Source organism: Diabrotica virgifera, chromosome 5 (genome assembly GCF_917563875.1).
Source record: "Diabrotica virgifera virgifera chromosome 5, PGI_DIABVI_V3a".
NCBI classification, from domain to species: Eukaryota; Metazoa; Arthropoda; class Insecta; order Coleoptera; family Chrysomelidae; genus Diabrotica; species Diabrotica virgifera.
The window spans coordinates 251,141,706-251,158,031 of NC_065447.1; the positions used below are offsets into that span (position 1 = coordinate 251,141,706).

A 16,326-nucleotide genomic window follows, 5' to 3' on the forward strand; every position below is an offset into this window, starting at 1 on the left:
ATTTCTGAGTAGTCCCATTCGCTATTTAAATTCGTACCCAGATATGTATATTCTCAACTCTTTCGATATTCTGTTGGTTGACTGTAAGTTGAGCGTTTAATATTGTTTTTAACGATACTTCACTTTCTCCAAAATATATTTAAAAGTCTCTTGAGTCATTCTCATATACTGGAAGAATCGTTCATTATCTTTTAATTTTTTAAATAGATGATGATATTCTCCATAAATTAATCTTTCTCGATTAATAGGATGTACATCAACTCTCTTTCTTTTCAGTTTAGTCAAAACAGAATCTAACGCAATTATATCATCATCGGAAGACGACATTTTGCTACAAGTAGTAGACGCAACTGCCAGATTTGAACGATCTCTCTCGCTTTTACCCGTCTTCACTGTGTTACCATACCCGCGCGCGAGAAAAATCAGCCGCGCGCATCATCTTAAAAAAAATTATAGTGAAATTTCTCCACCCCATACAAATTTTATGGGTGTTTTGATCCCTTAAACCCCCCCAAAATTTTTGTGTACGTTCCAATTAAATGCATTATTGTGGTACCATTAGTTAGGCACAACGGTTTTAAAACTTTTTTGCCTCTTAGTATTTTTTCGATAAGCGAGTTTTTATCGAGATGCGGCTTCTTTTTTAATATATTTACATAAAAATTTTAAGGGAGTTTTGTTCCTTTAAACCCCCCGAATGTTTGTGTACGTTCCAATTAAACTATTAGTGTGGTACCATTAGTTAAACACAGTGTTTTTTTAAGTTTTTTGCCTCTTAGTCTTTTTTTGATAAGTCACCTTTTATCGAGTTGTGGCTTCTTTTTCAAAATATACCTAAAAATGTAAATTATAAATAATACATTTTCAGATTATTAACAACAGATCTCTATAATCGTACGTAACCATATACAAATATTTGATGGATTCGACCGTTACTTGATGGAAGTTCATTTTAACTAGCAATAAATCACTAAAAACGTTTGTTTTCTATACTTCCACAAAATTTATTACAACTAAGTGACTACAGCTGTTTCGGCAGAGTGCCTTTCTCAAGTGATATAGTTTACAATGTGCTTGCCTTTTTAAGTCTTTAACTGAAGAGGTTGAGGAGTGGGGAGCTGTTTGTCTCGAGTTAGTCATTCAGAATCATATCTGTATTTTTCAGTTTATTAATTTCCATAGATTCTAAAAAAGATAGCTAAGGCCTTTATTTTGAATATGCAGAATTTGAAACTCTTCATTGAAAGAATGATTATGATCTAAAAGGTGAAGTGCGTAAGTAGAAGTGTCTGTTTTTCTATTGTTGAAAGCCCTTTTGTGTTCTGCTATCCGTTTGTCAAAAGTTCTGCCAGTTTGACCGATGTACGTTTTCGGACAGTCACCACAAGTTAGTTTGTATACACCACTCTGTAGTTGCTTTCTCTTTCGGCTTTTATTGTTCTTAATATATTTGCTTAAGTTGTTGCTAGTTCTGAAAGCTGGTGTTATTCCTTTCTTTTTTATGTATCTGGCTATTTTTGGTGTTATCTTGCCAGTATATGTGAGAGAGCAGAAGGTACTGGGTTCTTTCTGTGGTGGTGGATACACTAATTTCAGGGCTTTCTTATGGAGTTTTTGGTTTAAAATTTTGTTAACTGTTTGTTCGGTATAGCCGTTGTTTACTGCTATTTGTTTAATGATGTTTAGTTCTATCTCGAAGTTATTTTTTGTCATGGGAATTTCTGTCAGTCTATGTATCATGCTATGGTAGGCTGCTAATTTGTGTTGTGTAGGATGGGATGATGAATTGTGTATAGTAGAAGTAGTAGTAGATGAATCCACCACATATACAAATATGTGGCGGATTCGATAAATATTCAAAATATCTCGTGAACAATGGCTTATCGAAAAAGTCCTAAGAGGCAAAAATGTTTTAAAAACAGTGTGTTTAACTAATGGTGCCACACTAATAATTCAATTGGAACGCACCAAAGGTTTGGGGGGGTTTAGGGGAACCAAACCCTCACAAAATTTTTATGGTTCGATATGATTCGATAAATATTCAAAATATCTCGTGAACAATGGCTTATCGAAAAAGTCCTAAGAGGCAAAAATGTTTTAAAAACAGTGTGTTTAACTAATGGTGCCACACTAATAATTCAATTGGAACGCACCAAAGGTTTGGGGGGGTTTAGGGGAACCAAACCCTCACAAAATTTTTATGGGGTACACACATTTCACTTTAATTTTTATTTAAGATGCTGCTGCCATAAGAATGCCACATGTCCATTTTCAATGAAAAAGAGTCTTCGATATGTATATGAAAAAAAAATTGTTTTTCGTTTTGTAACTTCAAAGGACTGTAACTTTTTTTGTGTGCACTATTGTATATAGGTAAGTGAGGTTCAATCAACCTATTTTTGACCCCAGAATCTGTGGTATAATTTATGACCAATCTTTTCGGGACACCCTATATAAATCAGCGTTTATTCGTGTCAAGTTTCAATACGATACGAAACAAAACTTCAACCAAAACTCGAATTCAAAAAATTCGTGTTTTTATCGTTGTCTTAGAAAAACCACCGGTAGAGACGTTTTGTGCTACAATTAACATTAGAATTCGTTTTGTCGTATTAATTAATTAAACGATTTTCTTTAGTTTAATCATTTGGGTCAAATCTTTGGACGTTAATTTGACTGCCTTTTCTTCAATGCAAATTACTAAAAATTTGCAGACATATGCATTCGCGGAAACAATACACGAATAATTAATAAACATTTTTTTGTTTATTAATTGTTTAAATAAAAAAAAAGATAAAAAAGAAACTTGAAACTTTTACAGATTGTAGCTAATTATATGAACTATACATAATTTCACTTTTTACGTTAATTGTTTACGTTATGCTTCATAAATAAACAATAAAGTTTCAAATTTTTTGCCGATTCCGACTACTTTTCATGTTTGTACATCATATGTTTTATATATATTTTAATAAACATGACGATATATTTTAATGTTTGAAAAGTGTAAGACTAAAAAGTAAAAAATAAAAAAATATGAAAAAAATATTTTTAAGAAACGCTTTTCTTTATTTACGAGTGACTAAAATTAAACATTTTATCAAAAAAATCAAATAAAAAACAAAAAATAAAAAAAAATCTAACAAATTCGTTAAAGAAAAGCGTGGTACGAAAACCGTTCATTTGATGAAGACGCGCCAGGCTTTTCTTTGACGAATGTGTTAGATTTTTTCAATTTTCTTTATTTTTTGCTTTTTATTTGATTTTTTTATAATATGTTTAATTTTAGTCACTCGTAACTAAAGAAAAGCGTTTCTTAAAAATATTTTTTTCATATTTTTTTATTTTGTGTTTCATTTAGATGATTATAAGCCAGTCTCTTCACCGATGACAAAGAAACAACAAGCTAGAAATGAGGAATATAATAACGACACTATGGAAGAGAATACATAAGATTCGTTCCACGACACACATAGAGAATATACAAGGTGTCCCAAAAGTAGTGGAACGATCGAATATTTCGCGAACTAAACATCGGATCGAAAAACTGAAAAATACGTGTTCAATCATTTTCAAAAATCTATCCAATGACACCAAACAGCAACCCCCACTACACCCCCTGGAGGTGGGGTGGGGGGGTAACTTTAAAATCTCAAATGGAAACCCCCAGTTTTTCTTGCAGATTTGGATTCGTTACGTAAAAGTAAGCAAGTTTAATTCATGACATTTTTTCGAACTGTGGATAGATGGCGCTATAATTGGGAAAAACGATTTATCCTGATACCATAGGTAAATTATAGAAACGGTCTAATATCTCGAGAAATACACTACCAAATGAGAAACCAAAAAAAAAGGTTTTTAATACTTTTCGAAAACCTATCGAATAACATCAAACATGACCCTCCAGCCCACCCCCCGGAGGTGGGATGGGGGGTAATTTTAAAATATTAAATAGCAACCCCTACTTTTTATTGCAGATTCGGATTGGTCCTGAAAAATTGAGCAACATTTATTCGAAACATTTTTTAGAATTGTTGATAGATGGCGCTTTAATTGGACAAATACGATTTATTAGCGCCATCTATCAGCAATTTTTAAAAATGTTTCGAATAAATGTTGCTTAATTTTTCATGACGAATTCGAATTTACAATAAAAAGTGGGGGTTGCTATTTAAGATTTTAAAGTTACCCCCCACTCCACCTCCAGGGGGTGGGTTGGATTGTCATGTTTGGTGTTTATCGATAGGTTTTCGAAAAATATTAAAAACCTCTCTTTTAGTTTCTCATTTGAAAGTGTATTTCTCGAGATATTAGACCGTTTCTATAATTTACCTATGGTATCAGGATAAATCGTTTTTCCTAATTATAGCGCCATCTATCCACAGTTCGAAAAAATGTCTTGAATAAAAGTTGCTTACTTTTACGTAACGAATCCAAATCTGCAAGAAAAACTGGGGGTTTCCATTTGAGATTTTAAAGTTACCCCCCACCCCACCTCCAGGGGGTGTAGTGGGGGTTGGTGTTTGGTGTCATTGGATAGATTTTTGAAAATGATTGAACACGTATTTTTCAGTTTTTCAATCCGATGTTTATTTTGCGAAATATTCGACCGTTCCGCTACTTTTGGGACACCCTATATAAGATTCGATTAAAGCATTCAGAGGTGCTATTGAGATTTACGATGAATTTTTGGACGAAAAGGAAAAAACTTAATTAAGGAAATATTATGTCCTGAAAGTTAAACTGACGCAATAAGATAAGTGTTAAAAGTACAATTTTGAGGCACGCTTGTGAAGGTTTGCAGAATGAGCGAAGCGAATTGCGCGAAGGTTGAGCAGGAAGCTGCTAAGGGGATAGCGTTAGGGTAGTACTTGACTCCCAACGCATAAAGAGTCCTGCGGCTCCAGCACGACAATACAGTATCTAAGAAAAATAAGCTTATTTACCGCGATGCAATACGATTATCTTCAAGTTTTTTTCATTGCTGTGGAATCAATATTATTTCTACATCAAAGACACATCAGTCTAGCTTATAACGATAATAACAGATTACGCTATTAATTGTTGTACTACAAAGTGAACATCCCGTTATATAATTTTCTGTCTCAACAACTGAATAATTAAAAACAGTTAATCACTTTCAACACCATGGTTTCTCTATTAAATCAATACATAATCCGCAAAGTTATTATTGCCAAGGTCTCATTAAAATGTGATTATTGGCCAACTGACCAAACCGCATTAAATAAGCATATTTACTTAGAAAACTCCGGAACTGATCAAGAAGTACCCGTTCAAGTAAAGTAAAATGTATGAAAGTTTATACTGTGTGTCGTATTAAACTTCACGCCTCGTTAAGGTTTGTGGTCACAGCGACTCAAATCAAGGTTGCTGGTACTAATTCTTCGTTGAAATATAACAAAAACGGTTTATATAATTTATAATGTCAGCAGAAGTTTTTTGAAAAGGGTGGTGTAACTGACCTTCATACCAACAGTAGATTATAGATTATAGATTATAGATTATATCATCGATATTGTAGATTGTTAATGTGTGACTACACACTATGCATTTTGGACCAGATAACAGCGAAACTGCAAGGTAGCATTCCATGGTGCCTAATGTATGCTGATGATGTAGTGTTAATAGTAAATAGTGAAAGAGACTTAGAACAAAAATTGGAACAGTGGAGACAAGCTCTGTAGGAAAAAGGTTTAAAACTTAGTAGGACAAAAACAGAGTATTTGGAATGTCCATTTAAAGATGGAGTTACTACAAATAAAATGGTATCTTTGGATGGTGAAATGATTGTGAAAAGCAATAGTTTTAAGTACCTAGGATCGGTATTACAGAGTAATGGAGAAATAGATGGAGATGCATGCAGTAGAATTAGGGCTGGATGGATGAAGCGGAAAGAAGCGAGTGGTGTGACAGAAAAATTCCAATGAAGCTGAAGGGAAAATTCTATAAAACAGCCATAAGACCGGCTATGATGTACGGAACTGAATGTTGGGCAGTGAAAAAGAAATAGGAACAACGAATGCATGTGGCGGAAATAAGAATGCTTAGATGGATGAGTGGAGTGACAAAGAAGGATAAAATTAGAAATGAGTATATTAGGGGAAGTCTAGGTGTGGCACCAATTGATGCCAAAATGAGAGAGCATAGGTTAAGATGGTTTGGTCATGTTTAACGTCGAGACGTTAATTACCCAATACGAAGAATAGCTGAAGTGCAGATTTCTGGAAGGGGTAGGAAAGGAAAACCAAAGAAGACCTGGGGGGAGACGATAAGGCAGGACATGTTGGTAAAGGGGATTAACATTGATATGACCCAAGATAGAATTGTGTGGAGAAATGCAATTAGGGAAGCCGACCCCGCCTAGGGATAAGGCAAAGAGAATGATGATGTTAATGTGTGACTATACAATGACTGATCCTCAAAAAGGGTACTTATTGTTTAATAATACATAGTTTTCAATTAAGCAGAAATATGTTTATATGTTTCTAAATTACTGGATTGTCAAACTTTATGACCTTTGTACCAAAATAACATATACAGAATAACAAGCAGACGTACGAAGCAAAATTTCTAATGCTGGGGCCACAATAACGTCTAATGTCGTTAATAAACGCATTATTTGCCATCTCTGTAATGCAGATAATGCGTTAATTAAGGGCATTAGAAGTTACTGTGACCCCAGCATAAGAAAAAGGCGAGAATTGGGAAAGAAACTGTCAATCTATATCTAGGAGGAACAAGACGCACAGAAAGCTAGATATTGATAAAATATTTGAGAAAAGAAAATAATAAAGACATCATCTAAATTCTGAAGACTAGTAAGAGTATTTCAAAGAAATTTTAATAAAAGTCAGAAGAAATTAAAAACGTATGTGAACAGCTGAAGAAGAACAAACCCCCGAAACAGCGGATATAGGTACCTTGAGAATTTTTTAAGTACGGACCGAACAAATTGTACGAACAAATACACACGAACGTACAAAGAATTCATAAATACCTACGGAATAGAAGAAGAATACGGAATAGAGAAATATTCCTATGGAATGGAAAACACCATATCTCAATACTATACTTAAAAAGGGAGGGGGATAAGAACAATTATGAAAATGACCGAGAAATAATAGCTGTAACTGGATCTGTCAGTAGAATGTCTTCTTCGTCTATTGGATTCTCGAACTGTAGTAGTTTACGTCTCTAAAGTCATATAAAGGAGGGAAATATTGGGAGAAAAGGATCCTGGAAGAAGAAACTGTTCGTGGTTAACACAATGTAAAAGATTCGAGAGGAATGGATAAACATTCACGGTTAAGAACCACAAAAATCACAACAAAACAAATTTCCAAAGAAAACGTGTTAACAAAAGATTTGCAGCTAATCATTTACCACGACTAAGTTGATCGCCAATATTTGGCAACCAAAGAAGAACAAAATTTTAATGATTATGCTAAAACAGAGTTTACAAATATTTTAAAAAACGAATCGGTAAACAAAGTTTTCAGAAATTTTGTTTATTTGCGATCACAAAAAAACCTCCAAATGGGGAGGAAAGCATTGATATATTATATTATTAGCTCTAATAATTAATTTTGGTGTATAATAAAAAATAAAATATATCTACCATAATATATTAGATAATTTGTAATAATCATAAATACTGGGATATACTTTTAATAAAATTTTTAATCATTATATTCCTCTGGGAGTGTCAGGATACTCTTTCCTCCTCTGATATCGACATCTTGAGAGAAATCATGAAAAACAAACACTTTTATAGGATGGTCACTAGAAAGGGAACGAAGAAAATCCGTTTAGAAGGTTAATTTTAACAAAAACATCATAGATAAACTAGCAGAATGGGAATCAAACGAACAATCACAGATGATTTATCAACAAAACCACTTAGTTGGTTCGGACATATACAAAGAATGGATATGGAACGAGTACCAAAGGAAATACTAACATAGAAATTAAAAGGAAAGAGAAAACAAGGTAGACCGAGAACAAGTTGGAAACAAGGAATAGGTACAGAAAGAGCTGATAAAAGGAATATAGATAGTACCTATGGAACGACTGGACGAAGTGGCGATTGGAAGTTGGAAAACGGAGAACGGTCTAAACCGACATATAATAGCAGTATGACATACGTCCCATTATGAAGGTAAAGATCAAGGAGCAAAGAAGGTAAGAATGCTAGAATAATAATGCTAGAATCAGCAGAGATAAAACACTTCGAAAATTCGATGGTAAATACTATGGAATAGAGCTAGAAGTGCAGATACACGACGGAGATGCAAGGTGGACAACATTAATAACTGGGTGAAAAATAGAAGAGTAGAATGGAATGACCAGATAAGTCGAATGACAACAAATATAGTAGTAAGGACGGCGAGAGACGGTTCCCTAATAGGAATCAGGAGAGATGGTTACCGATCAGTGAGAAGACCACGAAAACGTAGGAATGACAAATTACTGGAGGCACATTGAAAACCAGACAGAGTCATGTCTACACAAAAAGAAGAAGAAGATCAAGGAAAGAAATATAAGAAATTGGAAGACATGGACACATATCCATTACTACGAACCGCAAAAGATAGAGATCAATTTAATAAGTTAGGAAAGCATCTAAAGAAGAAACGTGGATCAAGTTAGGTAATATCAAAATGATGGAATAGAAACACAAAACCTATACATCAATTACCCAGATGCCACTTGCCTTTACATCTGATTCCTCTATTGGATTCTCGAACTGAAGTAGATTACGTCTCGAAGTAAGTTATATAATGAAGGAAAATAAGGTAGATAAAGGACCGCGAAAGAAGAAACAATGGAAAAGATGGGAGAGGAGTGGATACACATTCGCGGTTAACCAGACAAAATACAACAAAAAAATGTCCTCATGGTGCAAAGAAAACGTGACAAAAAGATTAGAGTAGCGAATCAATTACCTCAACTCAGATTCATTGACAATATTTGGCAACGAATGTGCGTCCAAAGGAGAACAAAAAATTAATTAATATGATATAAAAGAGTTTACACCTATAATACAACAGTGATCAACAAACTACTGAGATTTTTTGTATCTTTGCGATAAAAAAAACCTCCAAATAGGGGGAGACAGCATTGATATAATATTATTAATATTATGAGCCCTTATAATTAATTTTGGTATATAATAAATAATATATATTTTCTATTAATAATAAATAAGTACTAGGATAATTTTTTAATAAAATTTTATAACTTTTAATCAATATATTCCTGAGGGAGTATCAGGATACAACATTTATTTACATTTAACATATGTAAAGGACTTTTCTACTCACTCGTCTCTTTCCTCCTCTGATATCGACATCTTGAGAGAAATCCTGAAAAACAAACACTTACAAGGATGGTCACTAGAAAGGGAACTAACAAAGTCCGTTTAGAAGGGTATTTTTAACAAAATCTAATAGACATTTTTTTATTTAACTAAAGATAAACTAGAAGGGTGCGTCTCCTTCCACTACGATCGACCACACTGAACGGCTAGAGATGGGGAAATAGGGATGGGTATTTTGGAACTGTCGGGTTTTTTACTCCAATAATAATAGAGAGGATATGCGCCACTCCTGTGGATTAGGTGAATCATTTTTGATTACAGTACATATTGCAAAACAGATAAGATTTCATTGTTGTCGTTAAATGCTTTCGATTAGGTAATGTTTTTGCAACAGACGCAAACAAAGACATTACGAACACTCTAATCAATTGATTATGTTATTATTAGTATAGTTTTACCGCAGTTATACAATAAAGGGGTTGTGGTTTTCGATAAAATATTATCTACTTTTTTTTTATATAATTGCATTAAATATACATTCAAATAACAATTAAATTATAGTAGGTTATTAACTAGTTCTAGCTTATTACGGATATTCCAAAAAATTAAAACCAAACAAATTAGAAATAGGAACAAATAATAAATGAAAAATTGTTACTTACAATAATTAATTATTGTTACAAAATAATAACGTGGCGTCGTGGAATGAAAAAAAAATACAACTAGATGGTCGAAAAAGTATACCTTAATTAGACATCTAATTGGTACCATTAAAAAGTAATCTTTAGCAAGTATTAGATGATAAGATACAATACGTTTAGTTTTCGATTAGGTATAGGCGACTGAATGAGAACATTGCTTACGAGAATGAGTGAGCTGCATTTCCACTGTAGAAAGACGAATGACTGGATGAATCAATAGTGAATACGACTAAACAATCTGTATATACAGCAGCGCTACAGAACTTGTAGACCCCTGGATTCCAAAAACTTGGTTATTCTCTTCAATCTCTCACGAAAATTTCTGACAAGTCTTGCTTTACTGCTTCCAACCATTTCTTCATTAGACGCCCTCTTATTTTTTCTCCATTTCTCCCTCTTTCAGTATTGTTGTAAAATTTCGGTTCTCTGGCAGTCGCATAACGTGACAAAACCATCTAGCTCTTTGGACGCGTATTTTTGCTGTAGTTATTAGTTTTACGTGGCCAAGCACCTTGATAGTCCGAGCCATTTTTAAAATTTGAAATTTTTCGCGAGCCGCAATTAAACAATTATCTAAAAGTGTAAAAAGGTAATAAATTTTTCTCTCGCTGTTTGGATTTCACGATTTTTAAAATGAAATAAAATGCTTCACATCGTTGTTTCAAATACGCAAATAATTCTACAAGCAGCCTTTACTAATTCAGGATAAGGATAGTTCGATTCTTCATCATCCTTCAATTTTTTTCGGGACGGCCTACTGAACTTCTATCGTCTCTCAAAAACACTGTCTTTAACACTCTGTCTTCCTCTGATCTACCACATCACCTACCCATCTTATCTTATCTTAGCATTTATATGTGTCTGACGATATTTTTAGTACCATACACAGTCCGCAATTCAGCTTTGCGGCGCCTTCTCCACTCTTCTGTCAATTCATCTCTTTGAGGGCCAAATATCATTCTGAGAACTTCGCTTTCAAATACCAGCAGGTTATTTATTTGCCGCTGATGTAGAGTCCATGTAGGGCGAATAATTTTGGCTGTACAGTCGTTATTTAGGTTATCTTTTTAACAGCTTAGGTCTTAATAATGACGATAGGGAATACAATGCTCTATTCCACGCAGCTATTCTTGCTGAGACTTTTTTATATGTGCTTGCCATCTGTTATTACAGATGATAATGTCCCCTAGATATTTAAACTCTTTTACTACTTCGAAGTTGTGGTCATTAATAGGTATGTTTTGCCTAACTCTTGGTCTTGGATTTTTGGTTACTAGCATGTATTTCGTCTTCTCTTCATTTATTCGAAGGCTCAGACTACGTTTTTCTTCCTCGAGTTGTGAAAACACCTCTCTCACGTCTCTTGTAGAATGAGCGACTGCACCTCTATATCTTCGGGTCTAGGACGTTTCATCGCCGCCGTTTCGATGCCGCCAGTTCGATGCCGATGCCGGCCGATTCATTGCCAGTCAATTAATCGCTATCTGATATATTTCCGAATTTTCGACAGTTACAATTATTAGTTATTTTTAGTATTAATGAGGAATTCTAGGAAATGCGAGATATGACGGCGATGAAATGGACTGGCGATGAACCGGCGGCATCGAAACGGCCGGCGATGAACCGGCGGCATCGAAACGTCCCATTCCGTATATCTTCAGCAAAGGCCAAAAATTGTTTTTATTCTGGATTCGCAAATCCTCCTGTAAGCTCAGATGATATTTTACTTATTACATAGTCTAAGGCCAAATTGAATAACAACAATCATAAGGGTTCTCCTTGTCCAAGTCCTAATCTTACACTCAGTCTTTTATATTTGTTGTCAGTAATTTAAGACATTTTGCAACTAAAAAAATTAAAAGGAAATCAGGTACATTTATTGCGAGCCACAAATAATCCTTCAAAGAGCCACATGTGGCTCGCGAGCCACAATTTGGCCAGCCCTGACATATATCATCTTTTTTACTAATTTGTTCGGTTTCTCCAAATATTGTCTGCCATCTATATTCCTCCGAAAAATTTTCTGGGCACCTTTCTTTCTCAAATCTCTACTTTCTTTTCTTTCTGCAGATTCATCATCCTCGTTTGCCTTGCATACAATACATCACTGCCTGATTACTATCTCGTACACTCGCAGTTTAGCTGATCTTGACACATTTTTTGCTTTCAGTATCGCTCTGCTCTCTTACATTAATCTTTTGTCTATTTTTTCCTTCTTTTGTTTTAAATAATTGTTAATCTATTTATCGTGTTCCTAAGCGTTATTCTCACTAGTATTACAAGCTTTTCTGGTATTTCTAATGTTCTCATACCCTCATATAGCATCCTTTAAGTTAACGAGTCGTATGCCCGTTTATATGTGTAGTCTGATTATATATGTTTATAGATATGTGTGTTCGCTGGTTTTATTAATAATGGACTGTAGAATATTTACATTATATTACATTCTTTTTATAATATTTTACAATGGTAATTTAGTACAATTACATGTATATATACATGCCTTCTTTCTGCCATTTTCTTATATATTTCGTTTCTTAATGACAGCAAAAATGTCACAAGTTGACAGCCATCAATGCATTGTTGAGAAGCATTTACAAATCTATGCGCAACATATAGCATGAGAGCTGTGAGACATTTTTGAGTAGGTATTTTAGGCAATCTGAAAAATTTTCAGGTAACTCTTCCATGATAGCCTAATACAAAAATGCCGGTCTGGCTGAAGGGTAGCGGTTATTTTCCCCAAAAATTCCCCCAAATTTAAAAAAAGGTAAAACTTGTTATTAAAAAAAAATATCTTTGAGCTGACTTTAAAGTAAACTTAAATATTCAAGTATAAAGAAAATAAACAAGTCAGGCGATTTTCTAGTGGTTTTAACTATGTAAGATGCTTGCATGGATTATTTTTAGGGGGTGCATCTGAACTTCAGGGGATTGCATCTGAATCTATACATACTATTTATTAACCAGTATAAAATACACAACTATACATCTATAGCTATGTACTTTCTTTCCGGACAGGGGGGTGCAATTGCTATTTTGCCAGGGTATTTTTAATAATAAAAATAAATATTCTAAAAAAGACAGGTTTTTCAGAGATTTTCTACCTGTAAGGTAATAAAAAAAAAATACACGTGCATGTGAATGAAAAGCGCCATAGGTAAGCTGCGGTGTGATAAAGAGCGATAGCTGTTTGCGCCCCCTTTCGCAGCGATTTGCACGGGCAATATCACGTGACCTGACGATACCCATGGTGTTGTGCCTCAAAATATTGGAGTAATTATTATATATTTTAGATTTCTCGGATATCTTTTTATTAATTAAAAAAAGATAATACGAACTACAAAATCAATTTTACAAATATCATAGAAAAAGATAAATTTATTATTATAAATATAAAGGTGTAACCGAGATTGAATGTAAGTGGTCGATGGCAGTAATCGAATGGCGAGTATTTGAGAGGACTTACAATTTATTTACTTTAATTATTAAAAATATTGTAAGCTATTTGCGATATTATCAATTAAATTTGTGTCAAAAAGTGAACTTCTGTAGTATTTTGTAATTATATTCATATAAAATAAATTAAAACTTTACCAATTTAGAAATTATTCAATATTGATAACTATCTATTAGAAATCGAAAGCGGCCATCTTGCAAGTAATCTGTCACCACTGTCATGAAATTATTATGACTTCTAAAATTTAAAAAGTTCTTAAATTGTAAATTGCAAGTAAGTGTTAAAACCAATATCAAATTATGTTGGCAAATATTATTTTATATCAATAAAACATATCTTAACCGATTTGTCAAATATACCAGCAAACGAGAAGTAAACTCAACCTTCCCAGGGACATATCTGAGCTTTTTAGAAACAATACAAATATCAACAATATCATACAGTTTTTAACGGAAATAGGAATAAAAGACATTTAATTGTATCACAAATTTTTCAGGTATACTTTTTGTTAGTACATATATGTATTTACTTAATATTACAATCTCTTTTTATTTTTAATATGTATTTTCCATTGTTGTCGTTTATAACCCCAGTGGTTCGGACGACATTAAATTTAAAAAATATATGATGGCGATAAAATTATCGAACTCGTCTGTTACTCGCCTCGCTCGTTACGCTCGCTCTTCTCGTAATATCAGACTCGTTCGATAAAGAGTCATTTTACTGACTTGGTACATAAATAACTATAATCCTAAGTTTTGTTCATTTTTTTATAGCTATTATTTTGCATTAATTTTTACATACTTATTTGATTAGTAGTTGTTCTTCCTGCTTTAAACCCTCTCTGGTATTCTTTCTTCGATTACTTTGTTATCATATTTCATTATTTTTTTTTAATAATTTTCGCAAGTATTTTATAGACTACTTCTAATAGCTATATCTCTATAGTTTTCGCACTCCGGTTTTTTTCTCGTCTTTTTTTATATAGGTATAGACCATATAAGACCGCTACTCCATTTATTGGGCATTTCTTCCTTTTGCCAACCTGCTGATGTCAAACGAAATATTTTTTCTTTCAGTCTTTCGCCGCCTTCCTTAAAAATCCTAACTAGGATACAACTTTCTCCTGCCTTTTTGGTATTTTTGATATTATTATATTTTTGAAGTTGGTTCTTCGCATGTCCCTTCATCTTCGTGTCCTTTCTTATGTACCTCTAGTCCTTCTGCTGGTTTGTATTTAAGAGATGTTCTAAGGATTCTGCTTATCAGTTTAATTTTTCTGTTGTTTCTCCTAGATTTAAACTTCTTTGTTTATGCTATACTTTGTATTATCATTTTTAGTTTCTCTGGATTTCTTAACTTCTTGTTAGAAATTTTTTACTTGTTTATGCAGGTTTCTTCTATGTTTTTCAATTGGTTTTCTAGCTGTTACCTTTCCTTCTTTCTGCAAATTATTTTAACTTCCCTTCTTCTGGCCATAGTTTTATTAGTTTTCGATCGTATTGTGGGTATTTTCTTTGTGTCGTTATAGTTTTGCCCTATTTTGTCTTGACGTCCCTTTATATGCACTGTTCCTATTTCACTAATTTCATCATTCCCCGTTAGAGGATAGTCTAACCATACTCCGGTACAAATATTTTAATATTTGCACTTCCTCTTCGTTTCGTTGTGGTTCAATTCAGTCTTCTTGTAAAGCCTCTTTGACAAGGAATAGATTCCGAAACATCAGGTGTCAGAGGATGAGGAGACTCGAATTGAATCAAAACGAAACGATTATTTTCTTTTTGTTCCTGTACACTTTTCCGCTGTTTCCGATGTGACTGTCTGGGGGTCTGACATCCTTCTTCTATTTCCTGTTTTATTGGATTTTCCAGCCTTCTATTTATTTCGTCCTTATGAACGAATACGTCTCTTATGAATAAAAGGAGGAAAAACTATGGATAAGTTAAAGAAAAATTTTCAGAAGAATACACGGCCTAATAAAGACAGAATAAGCGGAATATATAAGACTAATTGCAAACTGGATACTAATTTGTTTCTTTTTGTATTAACTGTCTAGAAAGATTCTTTGTTTTTCTCATTTTGAATAGCAGTAAATTTCCATCTCTATATTAAAGGGCGTAATAAGTGTCATGCACACTATTGGGTTGATATTGTTCTCCTGCTGTTCCAGTCGCAGGACTCGCAGGAAGATCACAACGCAGGACCTCTTCGGCGCACTCACTCTGCTCAGGAACTCTAACAAGTGTGTTCTTGCTCCTTACTCCCATTAATTGAGGTCTCTCGCACTGTTTGCATATTTTATATTATAAGGGTCTTGGAGTAACTGGATTACGGCCGAAAAGGTTAACTCGTTTCTTACACCTTCAAGATTCGGCTGCTGGAATTGGATTAGACGGAGTAATCAATTTCGAATTATCTAATAAAATATTTATGATGTTCCTACATTTTATAATTAAACTTAATAGGTCTGGATCCCGCGTATGAAAAAAAAGTTGATTAATAGCAAGCTGAAAATTTGTTAATAGCTTAAGGGTGTCTAGTCGGACAAACTTTGATATATGAGAACACTGGAACAGAGGAAGTTTTAATTGTGAAACAGGTTAAAAATTTGGAACGGTCAGACCACGAAAACGGCACATGTATTTTGTCCGACAGAACAGACTTAAACTCTCCGAATAGAGATTAAACTCTCATGCAAAAATCAGACTGCTATTTATCACCAAATGGGCGTTTTAATGAGTGGAACATGTAGAATATGTCAAATGACAGGAATTATGACAGGTGATAAATAGCAGTCTGATTTTTGCATGAGAGTTTAATCT

General features: G+C 33.7%; 1 protein-coding gene across 1 annotated transcript in view; it reads right to left on the reverse strand.

Annotated features, from left to right (window-relative positions):
• Nucleotides 1–9,615, reverse strand: part of LOC114338064 (uridine phosphorylase 1) — a 120,363-nt gene extending 110,748 nt beyond the window's left edge. Inside the window, exon 1 of the mRNA XM_050651105.1 lies at nucleotides 9,345–9,615. Coding sequence (XP_050507062.1) covers nucleotides 9,345–9,373 — 29 coding nt within the window. The 5' untranslated portion in view covers nucleotides 9,374–9,615. The remainder of the gene's footprint in view (nucleotides 1–9,344) is intronic.
• Nucleotides 9,616–16,326: the final 6,711 nt, after the last annotated feature.